General features: G+C 42.0%; 1 protein-coding gene across 9 annotated transcripts in view; it reads right to left on the bottom strand.

Moving 5' to 3' along the window:
* The window catches only part of Fggy (FGGY carbohydrate kinase domain containing), a 379,357-nt gene that overhangs the window by 86,048 nt on the left and 268,576 nt on the right, over positions 1 to 24,733 (bottom strand). For 7 of the 9 annotated variants that reach the window (XM_021199715.1, XM_029540042.1, XM_029540043.1 and 4 more), the window contains 3 exons: positions 23,407 to 23,554; positions 10,005 to 10,079; positions 3,349 to 3,469 (listed from right to left, as the gene is read on the bottom strand). In XM_021199715.1, the coding sequence (XP_021055374.1) occupies positions 3,349 to 3,469; positions 10,005 to 10,079; positions 23,407 to 23,554 (344 nt within the window). Of the gene's footprint in view, positions 1 to 3,348; positions 3,470 to 6,698; positions 8,338 to 10,004; positions 10,080 to 23,406; positions 23,555 to 23,962; positions 24,622 to 24,733 lie in introns of those variants that run through there. The other 2 variants (XM_021199716.1, XM_021199718.2) reach the window with 2 other exon arrangements.

Raw genomic sequence — 24,733 nt, 5'->3', positions numbered from 1 at the left:
CCTCGGTCCCAGGCTGCTTCCTCGGACGGTAGAGGCCAGGGGAACCCCCAAGGAGCTCCTCATTAGCGCTCAGTCTTGAGTTGGCTTGCCAGAGTTTGAATTCTGGCTTCCTTGCTGACACAGCTGGGCAATATTAGACAGGTTCTTTAACCTCTGCATACCTCTGTCTTCTCAGTTGCAAAGTGCTCTCTGGCTAAAACTGGACCTAGCTCCTGTCTTAGGCTGGCTCCCTCCAGCTCCTCATCCCTAAGCCTAGGGAATGGAAATAGGTTAGCAGCTATGGGGGTCTCCCTGATTGCCTAGGTTTTCCTTACCACTGTATATAAACCCTTTATTCAAGTTGGCCAAGTCTAAGCAAGCTTGCCTTCCCTGCCTGGCCTGTCACCTCTGACCTCTGGGTCTCTATTATACTCTTCTGCACACTGGTCAGAAGACAATGGAAACTTTGCTGATTGGGAATGGAGTTCTTGGGGACATCTTGTTCTTTGTATTCTCAAGCCAAGTACTTGACAACCTGTGTACCCAGAGGGTGCTTGTGAGTGTGGTGGGAGGAGGGGTGTTGGGGGGGGTAAAGAACTAAAAGTCAGAATAGTGAGACAGGAAGAAGGAAACCCTAGAGAAATTGCCAGCCCTAAAAAAAGCACAATTTACAAGACTGAACATTTAGTCCCAAGTCTGCAGGAAGGTTACAGTTACGTGGTACATGCATGCACATTGTTTTTGGAAATCACAGTTAAGTCCATGGCCAGGGTACAGGAAGTGTCTCTGGTGCCCAAGTCATTTCACAAGGTGGTGCAGCCCATATTTCCTGCCTTAATAAAGCCTGCTTTTCCTAACCTGGCCAAAATTGCTTATAAAGTCTTAAACACTTTTTCTCCACCATGCCCTTTCCTTTGGGGTATAGGGCTGCCTGGAGGGAAGAAGTGAGGCAACAGGCTAGAATCACTCCCTGGGGGCTCCCAAGAACCTAGAACACAGCACCTCAGAGTGGCCTACATGAGGTAGACAACAACATTGTTGCTTTTTTTTCAGAAGAGGTACCCCGGGCTTCACCAGTAAAGTGACTTCCCCTAGGTCAGACAGCTGGCCTGCTGATCTTTCTACTACTCAGCTCTGTAATTTTTCATGCATATGTCTGAGAATTTCATACTATGCTGTGCTTTGGTCTAAATTGTTCTGGACAGGGAAAGCGGAGCAATTGTAGTGCTTAAAGGTACCAAGGGCTTTCACCTTTCCTCAGGCTTCTTTACAGAACAGACTCAAGTGCATTCCTTTCTCTGAGCCCTGGGTGAAGGCAGGAAGAGGGAGGCTTTGCCTGGAATGTCAGCTATTTTATCGAATGCATTAATGAGTTTAGCAGAAGCCAAAGCATTTGAAGGCAGATGCACTGTGCCATCCTTTGTCAGGCCTGAGTAGAGGAATTTCAGGCAAAGAAAAGCTCTCTTTGTCCACAGCTGTAACTGGCCAGTAGTTAGAGACAATGGGTCCAATTTCAGTCTGAACCCGAACAGCCACTAACAGCCTTCCATTCAGCAGCCCAGAGAAACACAGTTCCCAAAGCAGAGCTCACAGCCAAGTGGCATTCCCTGGCTTTTGATGCTCAGGGACACATGACTAGAGAATGGCCCATTTTCACAAAATCCCCGAGCTGTAGTGGCCAGGCTGTTCCCAGGTTACATCTGGCTACCCTGCTCAAGGGTCCTCTTTTCTCCACTCCCTCTACTGAAGCTACCTTCTAACCTGCTTCCGTTGAGGTGGGATGTGGCTTTGGGTACCTGAAGGCTAAAAAGTGGGGAATCACAGAGCGGACAGACTTCAGGCCTGCGTCTTATCTGAGCCACCCAGCTGATCCTTGCTTTCATTTCTGTCTACTCCACTCTTTGTGGTCCACTTCTGCAGGTTTTACAAACCTTGGAACAGGGCTGGCATCATCAGAGTTATTATAGAGGAAAGGTCCAGAAACCTGGCTCAACGGTACAATCCCAATCCCGATATTACGGTGGCTGCCTGGTTTAGGGAAGCCAATTGAATGTTCCACTCCTGTCCTTCTTGCTTCTTTGCTTGACTACAATGCAGTCTACTTTCTAATTTCAGCAGTTAGGGAGAATTAATGATTGCAGTATGATTCCTACCACCAGACTAGGCACTTGGCTAAGGGGGGCAAAGTCCATGCTTCCCTACATCCTAATCTATCTTTAACACAACATGCTTTTCTAGGTGATCCCCCAAATTGTGCCTTGGTCTACTTATCTGTAAGGTAGGAATAGGTATTTTACTTAGTTCCTTATTTAGTACCTTATATGCAGGGACTGAGCCTGTCACTTGGATAAAGGCCCTGTATCTGCATGGCCTGGAGCAGGAATGAGCTCATGAGTCAGTCTGAGCTCAGACACCAACCTACTCTCTGTGGAAGGAACACAGTGGGTGGGTTCATAAGGAATGGAGTCCAGGGTAAGGTGGGCTCATGACAGCCATCTATGCTCTCCCCAACCACCACCACAAGGGGAGCCTTGTCCTGTGCTTATACCTGGTATCTAGATACCGAGCAATGGGTACGAGAGGGAGCACCAGTCTCCAGGAGACACTTGGGGAGAAGATACTAGAATGTTGAAGGTACTGGCCCAAAGAGACTTGAGTCTAGGTCAGGGTTTATACCCCTACAAGGTATCTTCCCAGAGACCTTTCCTGGAGCTCTGAGCTCTTCCCAGATGCCAGTCTGCCACTGTTCCCTACCCCCTATGCCCATCACCAAGATGCTTAATGCATGACTTTATGGCCAGAACCCCTTGGGCACTGAGAAGGAATCTCAGCATCTGGGTCCCCTTGGGATTACAGGCCACAGCTGTAATTATTACCTTGTCCACGGCTTTTGGAATCTGGGTTCCTTCTTCAGATAGCCTGATCACTTGTCCTGTGCTTCATGATCCAAAACTGAGCAGAGTGCGCATTGTGCTTTTCCCAACCAGGGCTCTTCTCATAGTGTATTTATTATATCTGTTTGCTTTTTGCCTTTCTGGGGAGTCTTTGAGCTTCATGGAGCTCAGGTCATGTTTTATTCATTTATTTGCCTTCAATATTCCCCATACAATGCTTGGTTCAGAAGTACTCAAAAAAGATGGGTAAAGGTTCCTTGAATTAAGATCTGCCCTTGCCAACTTTGGTGTCTTGTTTAGTAACTGCACATATCTGAGAGTGCTTTTTTTTTCCATCATGAAGACACAGATTGCACCATTACCTTGATAACTTGAGTCACCACCAAGGGTACCTTATCCTCAGCCTGCCCTTACCTTTCACTTCTGCTGACAACCCAAGGTTTTCCACCAGCCCTATCCCTGCCCTGGGGCTTACCAGTGATGTCAGCATGCATTTGCACAAAAAGCGGATTCTTGCTTAGGCCTCCACATAAGAAGAGGGTACTGAGAGAGTGCCCTGCTGCCTCCATGGTTTCAATGATGAAGCGAGTCCCAAACTTAAAGGAGAAAGCAGAAGAACACATTAGGATGGCAGTGAGGGCCCGCCATCAGCAACTCTCGTATTTGGCACGTGCTTGGCCTGGCACGGAGAACTCTGCATTACCCTCCTAGAGATTTGAGGCTCAGGGGTCATGTCTGTGATCACACACTCAAGCTGTGATCGCACAGCTGGTTCATACACGGAATTCTACCTTGGTCCTGCATGACTCCCAACTCCTGCATGCACCTTTCGCTTCTCTCAGGATTAATATGACACGGAGTAAAACAGTTGGGCTGTTATCACAGCTCATGTGTTTGCTTTTTATGTCATTTTAATTTTGTTTGGGATTATAATAAAATTACATAATTTTTCCCTTCAATCTTCCTGATATACCGCTCCCTATCTTTCAAATTAATAGTCTTTTATTAATTTTTCTTACACACATATGTGTATGTGTGATGTAATACATACACACACACACACACACACACAGTCTGCTCAGTCTGTATAATGTATGTTTCAGGGCTAACCATTTGGTATTGAATAACCATTTGATGCGCTCTTTCCTGGGTAAGACTATTTCTCTGGCTCCCAGCATTACTTAATCATCTGTAGTTCTTTGTGTAGGACTGAAGCTGTATGGGTCTTTCCTTATCCACTCTAGCATGTCTATTGGTGTTCATGTTTGGGCAGTCAGTTATGTTGCTAAGATTTTATGCATGTAGTTTCTGACATTCTTAGGAGACATGGTCTCCCAGCAAACTCCCTGATTCTCTGGTTCTTACAACTTTTCCATCCACTCTTCGGCAATGTTCTCAGAGCCTTACGTATCATGTCTCATTTTAACACAGTACATTCAAATGTACTGCGATGAGAGTCAATTGTGGCTCAGGCCATCTATGAGGGCCTTCCAGTGGGCTCACACATGGGGTGGTCTTTGTTCACTAAATTGGAACTGACAATATTTTCATTAGAAAAGTCACACACACACACACACACACACACACACACACACACACACACACACACACAGAGAGAGAGAGAGAGAGAGAGAGAGAGAGAGAGAGAGAGAGCAAAAAAATAAAAATAACAACCTCCAGAAACAGAATTATGTAAAGGTGCAAAGACTTTGGCTAGCAAAAGACTAGGAAAACTAAAACTGTGTTTTAATTGTGTTCAGATTGTGAGAGGGCACACACTATGGTTGGCGCAGGGCTTTATTCAAGCCGTCTGCTGTAATGTCTGCACTATCTCCTGGAATGAGTAATCTCCATTCCCAACTTGCTGAGTTTGCTATTTACTCAGTAACTTTGCTATGGTTTGAGGAGAGGATACTATCTAAAAGTCATTAAGGTGAATCTTAATGGATAATTTGTAGTTTTGGTTTGGCTATTTAAGTAGCTGTGACCATAATTTTGGGGGGATGTTCAAAACCTAGAAGCTCAAAATTTCTAATTTATTTGAGGATATGGTATTTTTTTTTTTAAAAAGCTAAACTAAGATGTAGCATTAAGAAGTCAGTTAGAGTGATGTTAAGAAGTGGCTCTGAGCTCAAGGACAGCCAGGGCTACACAGGGAAACCCTGTCTTGAAAAACAAAACAAAACAAAACAACAACAACAAAACAAAAAAGAAGAAGTGGCTCTGAAGAAAAACAAGGAGGATATTTTTAGTGGACAGTTTTTGAGTGTTAAGAGCCTGGGGGTTTAGGGAGATGGTTATGCTGTAGGTGTGAGGATGGGAGTGAACTGCTGGTCAGATGTGGGAGGAGGTCAGGGAACATAACAGGCTACTGACCCAGACGGCCCAGCATCTCAATGCATGGTGAAGCAACCATGGAAAGACAGGGATGGAGAAGAGAAACAAACCAATATAACAGATTTCAGTGGAAGTGCAAGTGTTTCTGGGAAGTTGGTATCTGATGTATGCTAAGGACAAGAAGAATGAGATGGTTGGTCCAGGTGACACACAAGGTTTGGGAACTCCGTAGCATACTGACCTAGTCTCAGGCCCTGAGAGATGGGATCTAGGTAAGGGAAGGGCCCCCTTGATAAGGGTGACTCCAGGGACATCTTCCCTGGCCATGGGAGTCCCTCCAAAGAAGGGAGGAGTCAGAGGGTAATTTGGGGCAAAAGGATTTGGGGCATTGGTTTATAATAAATAATGAGGCACCTGGGCAGCCAGGAACAAAAAGTACACCAGTTACAACAAAGAAAGTCTTAAGAATTTGCTGAAGTTGCCCAGGAATTAGGTGAAATATGAATTTAGTAAAACTCTGGCCTTCAAAAAATACCTATGGTTGTATTGTGTTGAAAGATGAAACATGTAGCATACAAGGCGATTCCCTTCCTAATGAAAACTGTTCATTCTCTCTAGTTGTTCTTTCTTTAGTTTTGGGGAAATCATGAACTCCAGAAAAAAAAGAAGTCCTACAGAGAATGGAACTTATACATAATGTCAGAAGGATAATAGATGTCCACAAGTCCCTCATAGGTTATTAGAGGACTGCTGGCTCTCAGTTGCTGTGATTTAAAGATTGAAATCTACACAGCTGAAGGCTGTGATTGACATTAAGAAGCCCTACCTCATCTGATGGGCAGTTCAACTATTTGTTCTACCCAACCCAAGATTTTTCTCATTTACTAATGGAATAAATGATTTCATATTCACTCGGTTGGATGTGGATTGCTAAAATCGGTAAGTGGAAAGAAATCAAAGGTATGGCCTGCGACATGGCATGACACAGTAGTGGGTCCCTTAGAAGCTCCCAACTGCTGGCACTTGGAAGTGCTCACAAAAGAGCTCTTCTGGCTAGGAGGTTCAATGGGCACTCTGCTGCACATGTCAATGTCATCTCTAATTTTAAGACAAACTAGAAAACTGAAGAATGTTAACCCACTTGGACCATGAGATTAGCAGGTCTATGACTGGGGTCATTTCGAAGCACATTACTGGGAAAGGAAAGCAAAGACATGAACAAGTGGCACTCCCTTCAGTGCTGTGACAGCCTGTCTCTCATTTCCCACTCTGGCAGCTCTTTGCCATGCCTTTCCTTTAGTGTCCCCGGACTCTACTGCGTGACGATCCACCCTCTCGAAATGCCCAGCAAAGGACTTTGTGCAAAAATGCTTCTGTGCTCACCTTTCTGGAAAAAATGTTTTCATGGTGAAATTTAAATTAAAATTAGGCGATTCCAAGGGGGACACAGAACCAAATGCAAATTAAGAGACTTCAAATGCAAATAGTAGTTTTAAAGGGTCTATTCTGAAAAGAAAACGACAGACAGACAGGCTGTGGACGAACCAAATGGCTGACAGGTCTTTCAAAGAGGCCAAGCAAGAGAGAATTTTACTGCATGGAGGGTTTTCCCATAGTCCCGAGCTAACTTTTCTTTCTTTAATTTCATTCCATGGCTACAGAGTGCCAACTATGGATATTACGATAGAGAGGAAACTGTTTAACTTACCAATAACAAATAGGTGCTAAAGCAATATTCAGGAAGAAGGAAACATTTTTTTCCAAGATGAACATTATGGGAAAATATCTGTTATCAAAATGCTTCATTAAAATGCACATTTTTGCCTAGAAAATCAGTACACTCAGATACTTTTTCAAACAGATGGAACCCCTCCCAAATTTAATTGACTCTATAATAAAGCTTTATCAGGAAATCTGTCTTAAAATGTCTTCCCTGCATGGAATTATAAAGGTCATTAAGACAATAGACAGAAAAAATAAGATCGCTTTAAATGTACGTATGGCCCATTAAATATAAGAATGATTTCCCAAGTGTATTACTTGAGAAAACATAGCTGGCTCTTTCTCCTCTCCTGCTTTATTGAGTTTAATCTTCTTTTGTATTCCTGGGCTTCCTGCTGCAATGTTCTTACCAGGAGAAGGACCCTGTGAAAAAGATTCCAGGCCAAGTGAATGATCTTTTCTGATATGTGTTAAGTAAAAGCTGCTTTGGAAATGCCTGAAAACTTATTTCACTCATGTAGCTTTTATGAAAAGATTGAAGAAAAACACACCAACAAAGTAGAGACAGCAAGAACTGGGGCCGAGATGGATGCAGGTTCTCATTCTCACTAGTGTGCACTAGCTGTAAGACCCTGGAAAACAGACTGCCTTCATCTCAAGGGTAAAGACAAGTTCCTTGGTTTACAGGGCTGCCATCTTAAGTCCTGGACAAGCAAGGCACTCTGGTGCCTGGCACAGAGTTGGAGAACTCTTAAGGATCACAGTCCTTACCACTATGGGGTCAAATTCTTGGCCTCTCCTGTTTAGCTTTGTCTTTCATGTCCACTTCTTAGCATTTGCTCACAAGGTATGAGCATCATACATCTCTAGTTTTCCAGAACTGTTCACTTCAAGGCAAGTGACTGAGCCTATTGCAAGCTCCTTCATACAATTATATTCACAAATCAAAATTTAAATTTCCCCAATTCTTCTTAAATATCTTAAGTTTTCTTTTATAAACCATGATGATGGGCTCTCATCACTGCCCTGCCATATACAACTTCACGGCACTAGGAAGGTTGATTTAGTACACATTAAGGCTTGGGAATCTAGTCAGTGGACAGAGGAACACAATAGCAGCATCATACTGTTAAATCAGAAGATGGCATGGGTATTTAGTACAGAGTCCGGAGTATAATAAATATCTCCAAACTCTATTTTGCATTAGTAGTATCATGACAATGTTCTTCATTTTAAAACAGGATAACTGTATATCTTTACTAATATAGACATGGTTCAGATTTCATCTTCTATTCATGTTCTCCATGTTGACAGATGTAGAATTGTTTGGGTATTTGTTTGCTTCCACCTTTGTTTGTTTGCTTGTGGTTTCCATGTAGAAAGAAGTTTGATTGGTTTCACTGAACTAGTCAAGGAAAAAGAAGAAGAAGAAGAAGAAAAGAAGAAGAAGAAGAAGAAGAAGAAGAAGAAGAAGAAGAAGAAGAAGAAGAAGAAGAAGAAGAAGAAGAAGAAGAAGAAGAAGAAAGGAGAAGGAGAAGGAGAAGGAGAAGAAGGAGGAGGAGGAGGAGGAGGAGGAGGAGGAGGAGGAAATAATTAGATATCCTGATGGCGAAGATTAAACTTTCCCCAAAGAACTCAATGCCCCTAATTATAACATCACCCCCTTTCCACTTTATCTTTTATTCTCTTCTTTCTAGTGTTAAAGTTTGAAAGGGTGGAAGAAGAGGTGTGAAAAAGGGTGGAGGAATAAAGAACCCACAAAGTAGCCAAAGAATGGCTAAAAACAATAATAATAGTAATTAATAATAAGCTGGAATGAGGGCTCAGTTATTAAGAACATACATTGATCTTACAGCAGACATGAGTTCAATTCCCAGTAGTCACACTATGCAGCTCACACCACCTTTCACTACATCTCGTAAGTCCAACACCTTCTCCTGGTTTCATCACGTGTGGCATACATAGTCATAGCCATAGCTATATACACATAAATAAATAAATCAAAATCATAATAATGAACCATGGGTTTAATGATGAATAACAGAGTTTAAATCCAAATTTAGTAAATTTACTTATTTTCCTTTCTAAGGGTTTTTTTCTCCTTCTAAAATTCACCCAACCACTGGTTTATTTGTGGGGTATAGGCCTACTATAAGATGCTAAGCATCATGTCCCTCTCCTGTGGATGCACGTTCTAGTCCAGGTATACATGCTGACTTCTGTGTGATATTAAGGCATTAGAAACCCCTGGAAGACCATCTGTGCAGCACTGCTGCACAAGAAGACTCCTTAGGCAATATCTGAGCTTCTAGGGTTTAGTTTTCATTTCGGACCTCACTTTAAGAGCCTCTCAAATCTCAGATTCAAATTCTCCCCTCTTGCCTTAGTCATTCTAACCCACCATGTAAATCCCTACATGGCGGGTTAAATCCCTACCCCAAACCAAATTGTTTCTAAGAAGGTTTAAAATTTAAGGGAGGGCTGGTGAGATGGCTCAGCGGTTAAGAGCTCTGACTGCTCTTCCAAAGGTCCTGAGTTCAAATCCCAGCAACCACATGGTGGCTCACAACCATCCGCAACGAAATCTGATGCTCTCTTCTGGAGTGTCTGAAGACAGCTACAGTGTACTTACATATAATAAATAAATAAATATCTAAAAAAATTTAAGGGAACCTTATTATGAAGTCTTTTATAAAACGAGCCAATATTATGTATTATATAAAAGCAAACATTCTTATTAGCAGCTTTCCAACTGCACATGTTCGTGGAATTTGCCTCTTTGCTTGTATTGAATTTAGAAGACATGAAATAAATGACAAGCATTGATGCTTAAAGACTTCCCTTTCTATTGGTTTCCACTTTTGTTAGTCTATCATGAAAGCAAATGAGAATCCTTGTCACCACTGCTGTCTGGACAGGCAAACAACTCTTGTGGCAACCTCTCTTCTAATTAAGAAACTGCCACAAAAGCCTTGTGGTGCCTTTCAGAGATCTTGTGGCTCAGAACATATGGATAACACAAAGTTACATTTTGTTTTGCTTTGTTTTTGAAATTTCATTAAAGTATCTTACAGCAATGGCTTGAACAGTGGCCAAGTAGAGGATGGCAAGATCATCAAGGTCCTGAGACAATGTCAATCCAGTGACCTATAGAAAGGAGGAAAAGAGAAGGATGAGGGACCAAAAACAGCTGACATACATAGAGATAGCTTCCATGGACTGAGCATGCTCAGACTTGCTTTCTGAGTGCAACAATTTCATATACAAATCCCTTGTTGTGTGGGCTAAACATGGTGGAATGTTTACTAAATTCTCTAAACTTCAAACTTGGGAAAAATATCCCTCCCCTATGCCAAAAAATTCTTTGTCCTCAGATTGAACCAAACCAAACCAAAATTAAAAACAAACAAGTAAACAAACAAACCTCTCATAAGATTATATTTCATAGTTTTGACGTGAAATTAAATGTGATTAAATGTGTTATAAATAAGTATCTTCTGTGGTTTATATGAAATAAAAAATGTGAACAGTTGGCATATAACTGTAAGATGCCTGTGAATTCAGCTTCTGTGAGAAAATGTGACAGTAATGAAGGGTTATTGAGGGTAAATAATATGCCTCCTACAGATGTTATACCTACTGTGAGATAATGTAGAATCTATGGTTCACAAAGGAATCCCATTAAAATCAATTAGGACCATATGACCAGGTCAGTTTCTCAGAGATTGCAGAGATGAACGGACACTGGGTGTGGTACAGTCATCTTGTTCACAGCATCCTTTCATATCTCTGTGTCAGTGTTCTTATGGGATCTTTAGAGAGGGTACAGGCTGATTTTGTCTTCAAGCTTGTGGGCATCACATGAGAAACTGATCTATCTTAGATCAGTTTCACTTTAGAAGAAGAGAAATTGATCAATCTATCTATGTGTGCCTGTGCTTGTGATTTATGTGTGTCCAAGGACAACTTCTGGAAGCTGATTTTCTTCTTTGGCCATGTAGGGCCCTGAGGATCTAACTCCATTTGTTAGACTAGACAGCAAGTGTGTTCACCCAATGAACCACCTCCCTTGGCCTCATGTAGGATTTTCACAATACAAAATGTATTTATGTAAGTAATATGGGTGGTATGGTCTGAGATGTCTTCGGCTACAGCAGGTGTGAATGTGTAGTCAGCAACAAGGCTGAGGTGAGTGGTCTGCCAAACACCCTTAGCCTTCCTTTCAAGCCTTAGTTGGTTACTCTCTCCAGACAGGACATTCTATTGCAGGACGTAATTTTCTTCTTTCCTTTCTCCTTCATTTAGTTTCTCAAACCTTTTAGACTCCATCTACTTTTGTCTTCTATGGTCTTCACTTCCTTAATCTTGTCTTACCTGCTCATTGAGAGAGTCCATTTCTAATTGTTCTCTGCAGTAGAGCTAGTATAATTCATTTTCTTTCCAAACCTGATCGCATCACTCCCTGTTAATGCCTAGCACCAGGAAGATAAACTGAGGCATAAGAATTAAGAACTCAAGGTTAGTTTGACCTAACTAGTGAATTCAGTATAACTAGGACCACACAGTGAGACTCTGTCTCAAAAACAAAACAAAACAAAACAATCCTCCACTCTCAGAACCCCACCAAATAAAATACTCTGGTCAACTTTTCCTTGCTACCTTAGCACTAGAGAGAGAATGAAGTTTGTGCATATATGCCTTCCTGGAATGGCCCCCACTAACCCATCCAGTATCTACTCTTGCTTTTCCCATGAAACATGTCATGCTCCCAGTGTTCTGAATCTTTCATTCATATAAGCTGGTGGCTTACTCTTGGCTGATAACTGAGCCACCAGGTAAGAATTATGTCTTTGATACCAACACACATGAAGATTGAAAAGTTATGGATCAGAGCAGAAAGGAATTCTGGGACCTCTCTTTCCAAACCAATAATGTGAAAAAGTAGACATGATGCTACTGTCTGAGCTAGTGGCACTCAAAGCCCCCTGACCCCCAATACCATTCTATAACTGAGGGCTTTTGCACCTGGCCTCTTTGTTCCTTGAAATAATGTCTCTGAGACGTCTTGTACATAAATAAATGCCCAGGCCAAAAGCTTTGGCTCTTTTCTGCTAGCTCATAACTCAATTAACCCATTTAAACTAGTCTAAGTCATGTCAAGTGGTTAGCTACTTCTCCTCCTGGTTTATTATTCTGTCTCAATCAGCCTTTGGGCAAATCTCTCCCACCTGACTATTTCCCAGAATTCTCTCTCTCTCTCTCTCTCTCTCTGCGAGTGTCCTGCCTTCTAATCCTGCCTGAGCTCATTGGCCATAGGCTTTTTATTGACAGTTCATAATGCTTCCACATAGTACAGAAAGATTCTTTCTATACCATTCTTTCTCCTGATGTCTGATCCTTGTATACCAATAGACATTTACTGCTTGGATGATTAAATATGAGCAGGGATGAGAGAATATTTGCTTCACAGATTCAAAGAAAAAGGAAGTCATTAGACATGTTGAGGAACTTACTTGATGTCCCTAATTCCTAAGTCCCTACTCTTGCCCTTCCTACTCCTAGGGGTGCTTCTTATGAAACTGGGGAACAAACAGATTCCAGAAACTCACAAAAGTCCTTGTGTAAATAAAGAAAAGCCACCCCACGTGGCAGGATAAAATAGATGCAGCCTTGTCCCAGGCCACCTCCAGTGAATACCCTGGCTGAGCCACCAGACGCCTGGGTTGTGATCCCTTCTGATAGATATGTGGACACTTGCTCCCCCTTTGCTCTTTATCTGACAGGGCGGCTACTGTGCTGCACCTTAGGGCTCCCTTCTGGAGCTGGGGAGTAAGTTCCCTTCCTCCAGAAAGTAAAAGGAAGTGGATCAGGCCATGATCCTCTGCATGGCTGACCTACAGGTACATGTATAAGACCACATCCAGATAATGTGTGATGGCAGAGAGGATGTGGGGTCCATTTTGTATAGCAGGAGCACTTCCTTATCTATAATCATTAGATAACTTAGGTTTTATGTTATAATGTGGTTAATATAGCTCATTCTGATATCTTCCTCAATTACTAAAAAATGAAGACATACAAGAATATGACATAGTTGTATATAATTTTTAATAATTAGTAAATACGCATAAGAACTTCCAAAGCCACTAGTGTTTGAGCAGAATGATCCCATGGCCCTTTCTGTAAATTCCTAGTGCCTCCACAGCAAAGGGACACTCTCTAGAGGGGAACCTCTAGAAACCATACCTAAAGTAATCAATGGCTTAAACTTTAACTCTTGAGCTTGACAGTAGCTGCAGCAAAAAAGAGGACCCGTAAAATGCAGATAGCTCTTCTGAAAGGGAAATCAAGATGGTCACTCAAAGAGACAATATCCTTCTTGGGAAGGAGTCCTAGAAGAGGTTTGTTGCATGCAGTACGGCACATCACAAGAGACACAGCAAGCACAGCCCCACAGCAGCCTCCTGCATCCTTTCATACTAATTCCAGGGCTGGAGCCGAAGTGAGACGCAGTGAGAGACATTTCTCCCTGAACCAAAGAAATACTGTGGTTGGAAGCTTGGCAACCCTGACATCTCACCTCATATTCACGTGGAGACAACAGAGGGGCAGCTGTCCACTAAGCCCACTTCATTGTTTCATGTCTGCCCTGGCAAAATCAGTCCAAGACTGTACTATCTATGGAATGTCTGCCATGTGGACCACTCAAGTGGATGAAGAAGACTTAGAAGGAATTGCTGTGAAAGGTGAATGCCTAGGATTGCCAGAGGTGCCACGTGTTTGAGTGTGTGTATGTGTGTGTGTGTGTGTGTGTGTGTGTGTGTGTGTGTGTACATTTATACTTATACTAGCTTCAAAAGCTGGGACAGGCCAAATGAGCTATATGGTTCAGCTGAAGGCTGACTGATTCTGTTGATAAGAGGAAGTTGAAAGGAAGCATAAGAGGAAAGAGTGTGCTTATAAATATGCATGTGCCTGTTATGTGCCTGTTTTGAATGCTGAGGTGAGACAGTCAAATATAAGGCCCATGGGAGATCTGTGATGGTATGCACATTTTATTTCTTTTGGCTCTTGTGTAAAGGGGGCTTCCCACCACAAACCTGTTTGATGAAAAAAATTATTGTGAATATTGTATGAAATGACCTTCAGGCTACATAAATAAAGTATTCATAAAACCTAGATGAAGTTCAACTTTGAACTTGGGTACTATCTCCAAAATATCACATTAGATACATTCAAATAACCTAAAATTCCAAAATTTCAAGTCTGTTTCAGAGAAGGACTAGCAATTTAGTAATAACAGCAATTTAGTTATACTTTCCTTCCAAGTTGTTAAAGGAATAAAGATTATTATCTATGTTTGTTACAGAGGTACTGTAGGAAACATTTCTCTAAGGGTTCCTGAAAACTGTCAAAGACAAGGCAGAGATATTCTAGGTCGCTGGAGCTCGATGAGGGGTATCACTCAGGTAAATTAAATGGATGTCTTTAAGAATACAATGGGGGTCCCAAACACTGTTTCATCAGTCAGTAAGAAAGGCAGTTGGTGAGGGAGATCAAAGAAAATTCTGTAAAGGACATGGGTTGGGGGAGGAAGGAGAGAGGGACTAGAGAAAAGAATCAAGTAGAAGCCTTGGAGGACCAGTAACTGTTGGCATCCAGACAGGGAGACACTTTTTACTCTGCTTAAAACCTACCAAGACTTAGGGAATGAAGACAAATGGACCACCATGGCATGGGAGGAAGAATTAGAAAGATCTCCGTCTTCTGATTGTGGAAACACTGATCTATACTCAGCTGTAAAGAAACTGGCAGAAACAATCTGTCACTAGCCAGCTGACTTTAAATGGTAGTGATTATCCTGATTCATCACATGGGCACTGAAAAGCAGAAGAGAAAGGCAGAAGAACCCATGAAGAGATGAAAAAGAGGAAGGCAGAGGGCAGAGGACAGGAGACAAAAATGAAAAGGAGGAGAGCTCAAAATATGAGATGGTCTTACTGACTTTGGGGAGATAGGCAGAAGGTAATGAGCCTAAGAATGCAGGAAGGCATTTAGAAGCTGAGCAGGAATCTTGGCTGCCCACAGGGAAACCAGGATATTAGTCCTACTCTATTGGAGTTTAGATGGGAGGGAAAGCAAGTTTTTCCCAGAGCCTTCATATAGGAGTCTCAGCTTTGGGCCATGTAAGCATTAGAACAGGAAAACCTTGGGGTTGGGGCAGCTTGGACATTTTAGGTGCGGAACTGTGAGCTTGTAAGTATACCCCACTGAGGTTGTGTGTAGTGAATACACATATTAGAAGGAAACAATGAGCTGACACTCTCCCAGTGACCTCCTTCTACCTCTGTACACGTAGTGTTCTATCCCTGTCTCCAGTCTCATGACAACCTGGACCCCAGTTTTGATCCTCAGTCCTTAGTTCTTCCCAATGTTTCTCTCCTGGACCATTGCAAAAGATTCTACAAGCTAATCCCTCATGCCTCTGCCTGGTGTCCTGCCAGGGAAGGTCCAACTTTAGTCTACCTCCGGCTTTATCTGGTGTTAACTCTACACGGGAAGAAGAAGAAAGCTATGTGCAGCGATTCTCAACGTGTGGGTTCTGACCCCTCCGGGGTGTCAGATGATTCTTTAATAGGGGTCATCAAAGACCATCCAAAACTACAGATATTTAATTATATTTTGTAACAGTAGCACAATTACAGTTATGAAGTAGCAACAAAATAATTTTATGGTTGGGGGTCATTACAACAAGAGGAGATGTGTTAAAGGGTCACAACATTAGGAAGTTTGAGAACCACTGGTTATTAAGAAAGTGATTCTGTGATGTAATTTTGAAAAGCATCAGTAAAATAGAAAGAAATGGTACACAAATTGAAAACAGAACACAAAGTGTAAGAAAATACTCAAAGCCTTACTATATGAGTTTTATATTACTGACATTTTATTAACATTAAAGAATACTTCTGGGGGGTTGGAGAGATGGCTCAGGAGTTAAGACCACTGTCTAGTCTTCAAAAGGACATGGATTCAATTCCTTGCCCCCACATGGCTGCTCACAACTCCCTGTAACTCCAGTTCCAGAGAATCCACACACTCATGCTGTCAGACATGCAGGCAAAATATCCATGCATACAAAGTCAACAAATAAATTGGGGGGGGGGCAGGGAGAGAGGGAGAGGGGAGATGGAGAGAGGGAGAATGTGATACAAATTTGAACTGAATGGGTTCTAATCTGAACTCTACTATTTTCTCCAGTAGACAAACTGCTTACATTGCTCAATCCTCAGTTTCTCTATTTGTTTAAATCATCAATATTATCTCAATGAATTATTGTGAAGAAAGGTACGGCTACAAGCATATCACCAAGCCCTAAGAAATGGGCCCTATTGAAAATCACTAAATTAATCACTCAGTAAGTAACAGATTATCTGAAAGCCGGTTAAGTAATACTGAGAATTAATATTTGTCACAAGATTTTTTTCTTTGTAAAAAACAATAATATGTATAAATATCTGAGTAAAACAGTGTTTAAAATAAAAACACAAACAAAAGAAGTTACCATGTTATGGCATGTTTGAGGCTGATCCTTAACATGGGTCACTTACAATGAGCTTTGATTAGCTCAGGAACTTCCAGTCATCTATCTCCTTATCCCAAGAAGGCACAAAGAAGGCACTGGCTTTTCCTGAGTTCTTGCAAACTCTCAGTTGAGTACCTGACAACACAAACATACATCTAAGCTTGACTGTGGTAGCTCTGGCTGAGCTCTGGGCTTCTGAAAAGCATCTAGGGTCTAGCTAAGCCCTTGTGAGGCTTTTCCCTGACTCTGAACACTCGGACCAGTACTCCACTTCCCACAGTCTGTGCAGGGAATGGTTGGAGGCACCACACAGTTCATTAGGAAACTAGAATGTAATTTCCTGCTCAGAGTTGTGTAATAGTCCAGTCTGAAACAGGAAATACAGTCAACCGATGTGACCACTGTCTGTTTGCCCGTGTGTATTCATGCCTGTTATGTCTCTGTGTCCATTTTTTTCACTGCATGAATATTTCAGGAAAATATTTATGCAAATATCTTAAATTACCACCATCTAAACAGAGGTTATATCAATGTGAGACTGATTCTTAGTCACATACAGGGAGGAAAAGACTTTCAGAATAACTATTGCACTAGCCATTGTGCAGGGTCTAGATTAGCATTTTCTGTTGTTGATGATGAGAAAACTGCAGGTCACAGACATAAGGGTAGAGAATACTCACATCTATATCCGCAGGAAGTGCATAGAATTGCATATTGTGTGACACACTGAAGCATTAGCAACTTCTCCAGCTGGTCTGGCTATTCACCTGTTAGTTCCAGTCAGTTCTGAGACTAACTTGAAGATATACAGCTGGCTATTGAAGATTCAACAGTCACATATAGAACCCCCATAGGGGCCACTAAGCAGACACTATAGATTCAGAGTCACTGGTTGCAAACCCACAGTGTGCCTGCTGTTGGGCAAGCATTTCTCACTCGACAGTGACCTTGGAAAGATGTCTGGGCCACTCCAGCGTCTTTGAACCAACTGACCTCATACAATGAACCTGCCAGTGCCACATGCTAATGACCTTTCAAGTTAAGATTTGAATACCAGTGCGATTACAAAATATACAACCTGCATATCTTCAAAGCAATGAAGAAACACTCAAACTTCCACTCAGAATTAAAAAAAAAACTGCTCAAAGAAATAGCACCCCCCCACAAAAAAAAAAAAAACATGAACCCATTCTTTATGGTGTTTAGCTACATCTATCCTGGTATGCATGTATCCACCCCACTTCTTTAATTTTAAAGCAAGCATTGCTTTTTTTTTCTCCTATTCCTCCCTTCCTCCCTCTCTTCTTTGAAGCTGGTGGTGGATTCTCTAAAACAACTGAGGATGCCCTTGTATTCCAGATCCTCCTGACACCACCTCCCTGGCTCTGGGATTACAGGTACAGACCACCATGCTTGGCCACAAGGAAGCCTTTCTTTTATTTTATAAGAAACTACAGAATCACTAATGTTCTCGTGAAAAAACATTATGATTAACCACAGTTCTGTTTCTTTTAGATAATGATAAAGACAGCTCTAACAATTCTCCATTTCACTTACCAAGTTAAAAAAAAGAGAGAAAAAAAAAAAAAAGAGAAAAGGGTATGTACTTAGTCCAGATATATTTCCATTCCACCCCCCAGCCTCCAGCACCTCTTTTTCAGCTGTGCATGTCATCAAAGGGAAGAGGAAACAGCTGGCCCCATGGCAGAGAGATAAGTGTTGCCAGAGGGCAAAGAAGATTTTCTTCCTGAGCACGGTGGGATGTCTGGGTCCTGTCCTGCTCTATGAACTAGGCACCGAAGGAGAAGAGAAACGTACAACCGGAAACAGCAAGTAAACCAAACAGCAAGGCTGAGAAGGAAGGCTCAAGTATTACAAAGGAAAGGCAGGCTCAGAGCTTAACTCAAAGACTATGAGTTAAGATTATGAGAGCTGACATGGGGGGTGGCTGACAGGCTGGTAGCAAGGGCAGCATAGCAAGAACCGGGGTGAGGATGATCCAGCCTAACGCCCCAATGTGGGCTCCCTTTTTGTAGTTCTCAGTGCAGTTTGCAAAGTCCAGACACATGCACACATCATCTTATGGGGGGCCAGGAATCAAAAACAAACAAACAAAACAATAGGATTTATGCTTCCATTAACATGTTAGTCCTTCTTGACAGTCTGACCCCGAGAAGCTCACTGCTCCTCCTCACTTGCCAAAGAAAGACTGGAGGAACTGTTTGACCTTAAGGACTCCCTTGGTGCAGGTGACTGACCTACAAATCATCGGCCACTCATGGTGTGTTTTTCTAATACAGTAAATTTAAAGCATGCACAAGTCTACGGCAGCTCTGATTTTCTTTCAGCCTTTGTTGCTTTAATGCAAGTGTCAGCTCCATTATTGCAGGTTTAGTAGTCTTGTGGTCATGGCCATTTCCCCTTTCTTTCATTTAGATGTCTATTCATCCTAATTTATTCTTAAATATAAATTTATGCAATATTTTTATGAATATGTATGCTTCCCAGAATGGACTCTCAGCCTCATTAACTGTGTATATGGATTTGCCTCTTCCTATTTATAGATAACACCCTAGTTTAGCAGAGTATACACACACACACACACACACACACACATTATATTTGAGAATAAGATATATATGTATATATAAATGCACACAACACACACACACACACACACACACACACACACACATTTAGTGTGGGTATGGAGGTCAGAGACAAAGTTAAGGACTCAGTTTTCTCTGTCCATTGTTTGAGTCCAGGGGCTTGAATTCTTGTCGTCAGTCTGACTTCCAGGAGCTCTACTCAGAGAGCCATCTCACCAGCCCCTTTCCTCATCCTTCCTCTAAGTGTTGGCTCTATTTCATAGATAGGCCAAAACAAAACAAAATAAAAAACAAATCAGAAACAGAAAAACAAAACAAAAGAAATGAAAATGAAATAATATTGTGGACACCAAGATAGTAGCTAATATTGATGAGGCCTTTGCCACATGCTCCAAGTGTCATTTCTTGTTTCTAATACGCCACACTTTTTCCTGTGGAACCTCTGTAAAGGAGCTATATGTATGAATTTTCCAGAATGTACCCTCAGACTCATTAATGGCATATGTGCATTTGCCTCTTCCTATTTTCACACAGACCCAGGCTAGCGGACTATGAAGACTTTTCTTTGCATAGCTTTGTAGGGCTGAGGTAGATCATCACTGCCTGGTGCACAGATGAGATTAACCCTTCCTCCAAATCCAGAAAACTACCACAGCTCTTCAAAAGAAGAAAAGAGATACTGACAGGTAGAGACCTTGACCCCATCTGCTCGTGGCCTGTTTATTCTGTCTCGCTCACCATCAGTAACATCCAGAGGTTGGGGATCCCGTCTGGTAACTCTTACACCTGCTACCAATTACAACAAACACATTGCTATGTACACTAAAATCACAGCACATTTTAATTTATTTGGACATTAGTAGTAGTATTAAATACTTCTCATCTATACAGTCAGAACCAGAAACCACATGATAATTTGCTACTAGGTAAATTGTTCATCTGCAATTTTTTTCCTGGAATGATAAAAGGCCTCTTTATTATCTCCATGTAGCCATAAATTACCAATAACTACATATTCAGTACTTAATACGTGTCCAGAGGAAAAACTTTTGGAGCTCAAAGAATGAACGCCCTGTGGTTGTGATTCTAACAGTGTTGTCCTGACAATACCAGTTGCTGTTAACATGCTACCAAGTGCTTCTCCCCACCCCTTTAAAGCTACTCTACAAATACAGGAATCATTGCACTTTTTGTATTGGTAGCAGTGCTTGGCACTCACTAATTAATTAAATCTGTGTGAGAGTGTGCATGGTACATGTGCACCAGTGTTTGTAGGTGGATGTAGACACCAAAGAAACACATCAACGTCAAGTATCCTGCTCTGTCACTCCCTGCCTATTCTCTGAGGCAGTCTTCCTGAGCCTGGGGCTAGGTTATTAGAAGGTAGGCCCCAGTGATCTTTCTGTTGATCTACCCTACACTTCTGGCTTTGCAGCCTCCTTGCTAAGGGTCATGCCTAGCTTTTTAAAAAATATGTAAATGCTGTGCATTTCAACTCGAGTCCTTAAGGTTTTGGTGTTTTATTTCATTGCAATGAGTGTGGACAATAAAAGTTTTGGGAATGAATGCCTGAGATTTAGGACTAGCAAAAATATAAAGGATGTAGTAGTAATGTGGAGTCTATCTAGTATACGAGTTAGAAAGAAAACAGTGCACATTCAGGCAGAAGGATCAAACACAATTACAGAATAATGTCAGAAGGCATGTTTGTTCTGATGCTATTCCAAACTGAACTGAAAAGAGAGCATGTTGGGCTGTTAGTCAGAATTGCCTTTCTTCCATATTGTCTAGGTCCCCTTTTATCCCTGTACTGTCATTATATAACCTCATCTGATACACACCAAGTACAAGCAAGGACAGTTTTACAGGGAAAGTGCTGTTAAGAAACATCAAACAAGAGGTGTGTTGATAGGACAGTAACACCTCTGTACAAAGCAAGCCCAACAGTATCTATGGATATAACTGGGTCCATGTTTCCCTAAAAGATCTCTGTGCAGAGCATATGCTTACTCATTTAAAGCAACGGAACTCCCATCATCTCCTGGAAATACTCTGCATCGGGCCAAGCAGATTACACTGTCCTAACACTGGGAATTCTTAGGTCTTTGGATGCCAGGCTTGATTTTTAGAAAACAGATGAAATAAATCACCAGTAACCATGGCATCTGACAGCCTGACGTGCTGAGGCTGGGTCTGACAAATGGTAGTTAGGGCAGGTCACCAGTCTGTCACTTCAGAGCCGTGATCATTTTACCGCATGGCATGGCTTTGTTTGGGGGCCATCTCAGGTAAAACCACCCTTGAGCATCTTTAACTGTATTTGGCTTCTGCCATTTGTCCCTCTTGTTAAGATAGTCACATATTTGGTTTTTACTTGTATAAGTTGTTTTCCTTCCTACCCAACAGTTTGCATCTGTTGATTATCAGGAAGCAGAGACCATAGCTGTGTCTACTGTTTGAGAGGTCTTCACTGCCTCCACATTTGAATTCAGAGGGCAAGCTCAGCTTATTTCATAGACACGCTTCACAGGTTCCAGACAGACACACTCTTGACCTGTCCAGTTTCCTTAGTGTTTCATGATTTTGCTTTATGAAGAGAAGTTGATTATGTGGTCAACTATGTAATAAAAATGAGGTTTTGAACTTTGTGGAAGCATCATAAAACTATTTTAAACAGTCTTAATGAATTTAACCACAAACCTTAAATTCCTGAAGCCAGTAGGCCTGCTTACAGTTAAGGTCGCTCCTGGCTGTTAGTGGCACTTGCTCACAGACTACATTCTCACTTCCCATTTTGACTTTCCTTACACTCCCCTTCCTAGACTTGGCATTTATGGCTTCTTATCTGGCCCATTAGAATTGAAAGTTCCCCTCCTCTCTAGATTGAACTTGTTCCGTTCACCTCCAAGCCTAGCTCTCAGTGTTCCCAACAGGCAGCCTACTCACAGCTACAGATCCTGTCTGGCTTGGAGGTCCTATAGCCTTATCCAGGTGTGAGCTTGCCACCAAGTTCCTCCTGAACTCGACAGGAGGGCTCATGATCTCTGGACTGAAAGTAGCCTGAAAGATTCTTAATAGCACGTGGATACTTCATTCCTCCCTAAAATAGGGAATAAAATACCCATGGAAGAAGTTGTAGAGACAAAGTTTGGAGCTAAGACGGAAGGATGGACCATCCAGAGACTGTCCTACCCGGGGGTCCATCCCATAATCAGCCACCAAATGCAGACACTATTGCATATGCCAGCAAGATTTTGCTGAAAGGACCCTGCAGCCATCATTGGGAAGAGAGGCCCCTTGGTCTTGCAAACTTTATATGCCCCATACAGAGGAACGCCAGGGCCAAGAAGTGGGAGTGGGTGGGTAGGGGAGCAGGGTCGGGGGAGGGTATAGGGGACATTCGGGATAGCATTTGAAATGTAAATGAAGAAAATATCTACTAAAATAATTTTTTTAAAAAAGATTCTTAATAGCGAAGAGTATACACGGAAGAATCCAAGGCTCCAGATACATATGTAAAAGAGATTGGCCTTACCTGACATCAATGGGAGGAGAGGGAGGCTTGATACCCAATCATAGGGGGATGCTAGTGGGGTTAGATGGGAGAGGGTGAATGGGTGGAGGAGCACCCTCACAGAGGCAAAGGGGAGGGGAGGAGGGGATGAGATGGGGAAGTTTGTGGAGACGTAACCAGGAAGGGGAATTTCATTTGAAATGTAAATGAATAAAATGATTAATAAAAAAATAAAAATAAAAATAAATAAAAAAAGAGCTGACGATCCCCCAATATTAGTTATTAATTATATTTTTAGCTGAAGTTAAATCTGAAACTCTGAAATTTTGCTATGGGCTCAGAACAGCCATGGCTCGCAGGTTTTCCAGTATTTAGCTTCAGGAAGTGGGACCGTGGGTGGTAATATTTACCACTGAGGTAGCGGGTAGCCTGGAGACAGAGATGGAAAACATGACTACGAATCAATGTAAATGTAAAAATGACATAGGCAGGACTATCAGCCACACCAGGGCAGGAAGAGCAGCAGTAGTTGAGTACAGAAATACTATCTCGAAGGCGCTCTGAGCTGGCTTGGAAACAACAACAATGACTAACAGATCTTTCTGGAGAGCAGCAGCAACCTGACCAAGGCAACTGACAAAAGCCAGCTCTTCTTGGCCACCTTTTCTTGGTTGTTCCCTCTTTTCCTGTCTCCTCACTTTGTGTCTTCTAAACTTTGCAACCCCTTGGCTGGCCTTCACCTCCGTGCATGGTCTGGCTTTTACTTACCATGCCCTTCAGAGTCAGATCTGCTAAGGGAGACCGGTTGCCATGGAAGTCTGGCCAAACATGTAAATCAACAGTGAGGAAACCCACAGGCTGAGCCTTCTTAATCAGATCCAGGTGACTATTCAAATATGCATATATACTCTGGCATCTGGAAAAGAAGTGGATTTTGATTTTAAAAGGGGGTAGGGTTGAAAAGCAAATTATTCTGCAGAAAGAAACCATTTGCACTTCGATATCAGACCCAGGAAAGCAAAGAGGGCTCTCAAAAGCTTGAGCCAAGCAGTTGCTCTTGTATGAAACTAGCCCCTGAACTCTCACAACACATGGTCACGTCAGGACAGCACTCCCCATGGAAAGGCTTGGAGTCAGGAGACCTGGTCAGACACTGGCTTCACTCCTGGTAGGTGTGTATGCATGAGCCAGTTATTCCAAGCTCTGGAGCTGTCATCTTCTCATCTGTAGAAACATCCTACAATCTCTGTCCAACTTACCTCATAGGGTTATTATGAAGATCAAAGACCATGTATGCAAACATACAGCATTTTGTAAACTGCAGTACAATATGGTGCATATGCAAAGGATTTATTTAAATCTGTCTTCCTAATTGTAAAAATGATGAAATGACAAATAGAGATAAATATATGCTCCTGGATCCAATGAGTGAGCATCATACACACAGTAAGGATCAAGAATTAGACCTGTGACTCAGAACCATGACTTTGAAAGGCTATTGTGTAGGTCTTCCCATTCTAAGTTTTAGTTGATTGATGTGTAAAATGGTGGAACTGGAATGACCCCCTTAATCAATGACATTTCTCAGGTCATAAGATGATGAGCTTGGGAGTGCTAGACAGTGCTAGTTTCAGTGCTGTTATCTATCTTGGCTAAGTTAGCCTCTCTGAATGTCGATTTCCCTATTCATAATGTAGTATAACAATACTTACTTTACTGGGTTAAGTATTACTGTGGGACACAGTTCAGTAGCTAGGGAATCTGGGGAAAATGCATCTTCTAAAGTTCTGACCCAAGGATCCCAAAGATGGACCAGAAAACACCAGAGAGATTGGGGAATGCCCACAGGCGATTAGTATCTAGAATACTTCTGCCAATATTTGTGATTTGCATTTTTAAAATGCCTTAGAAGAAGTGACTTCAAGTTCATATTTTGCAATGCCAGGAGTGTCCCCATGGATACCATGATGTTTCTGTAGGTTTCTAAAAAAAAAAAATCATAGAAATGGTTTCAAACTCTCTCTTCCTCTCTATCAGTGAAAACTGTGTGTGTGTGTGTGTGTATGTGTGTATGTGTGTATGTGTGTGTGTGTGT

The sequence above is a fragment of the Mus pahari genome, chromosome 6 (genome assembly GCF_900095145.1).
Source record: "Mus pahari chromosome 6, PAHARI_EIJ_v1.1, whole genome shotgun sequence".
Taxonomy (NCBI): Eukaryota; Metazoa; Chordata; class Mammalia; order Rodentia; family Muridae; genus Mus; species Mus pahari.
Note: the sequence above shows the minus strand (reverse complement) of the source record. Positions and strands in the feature narration are given on the sequence as shown.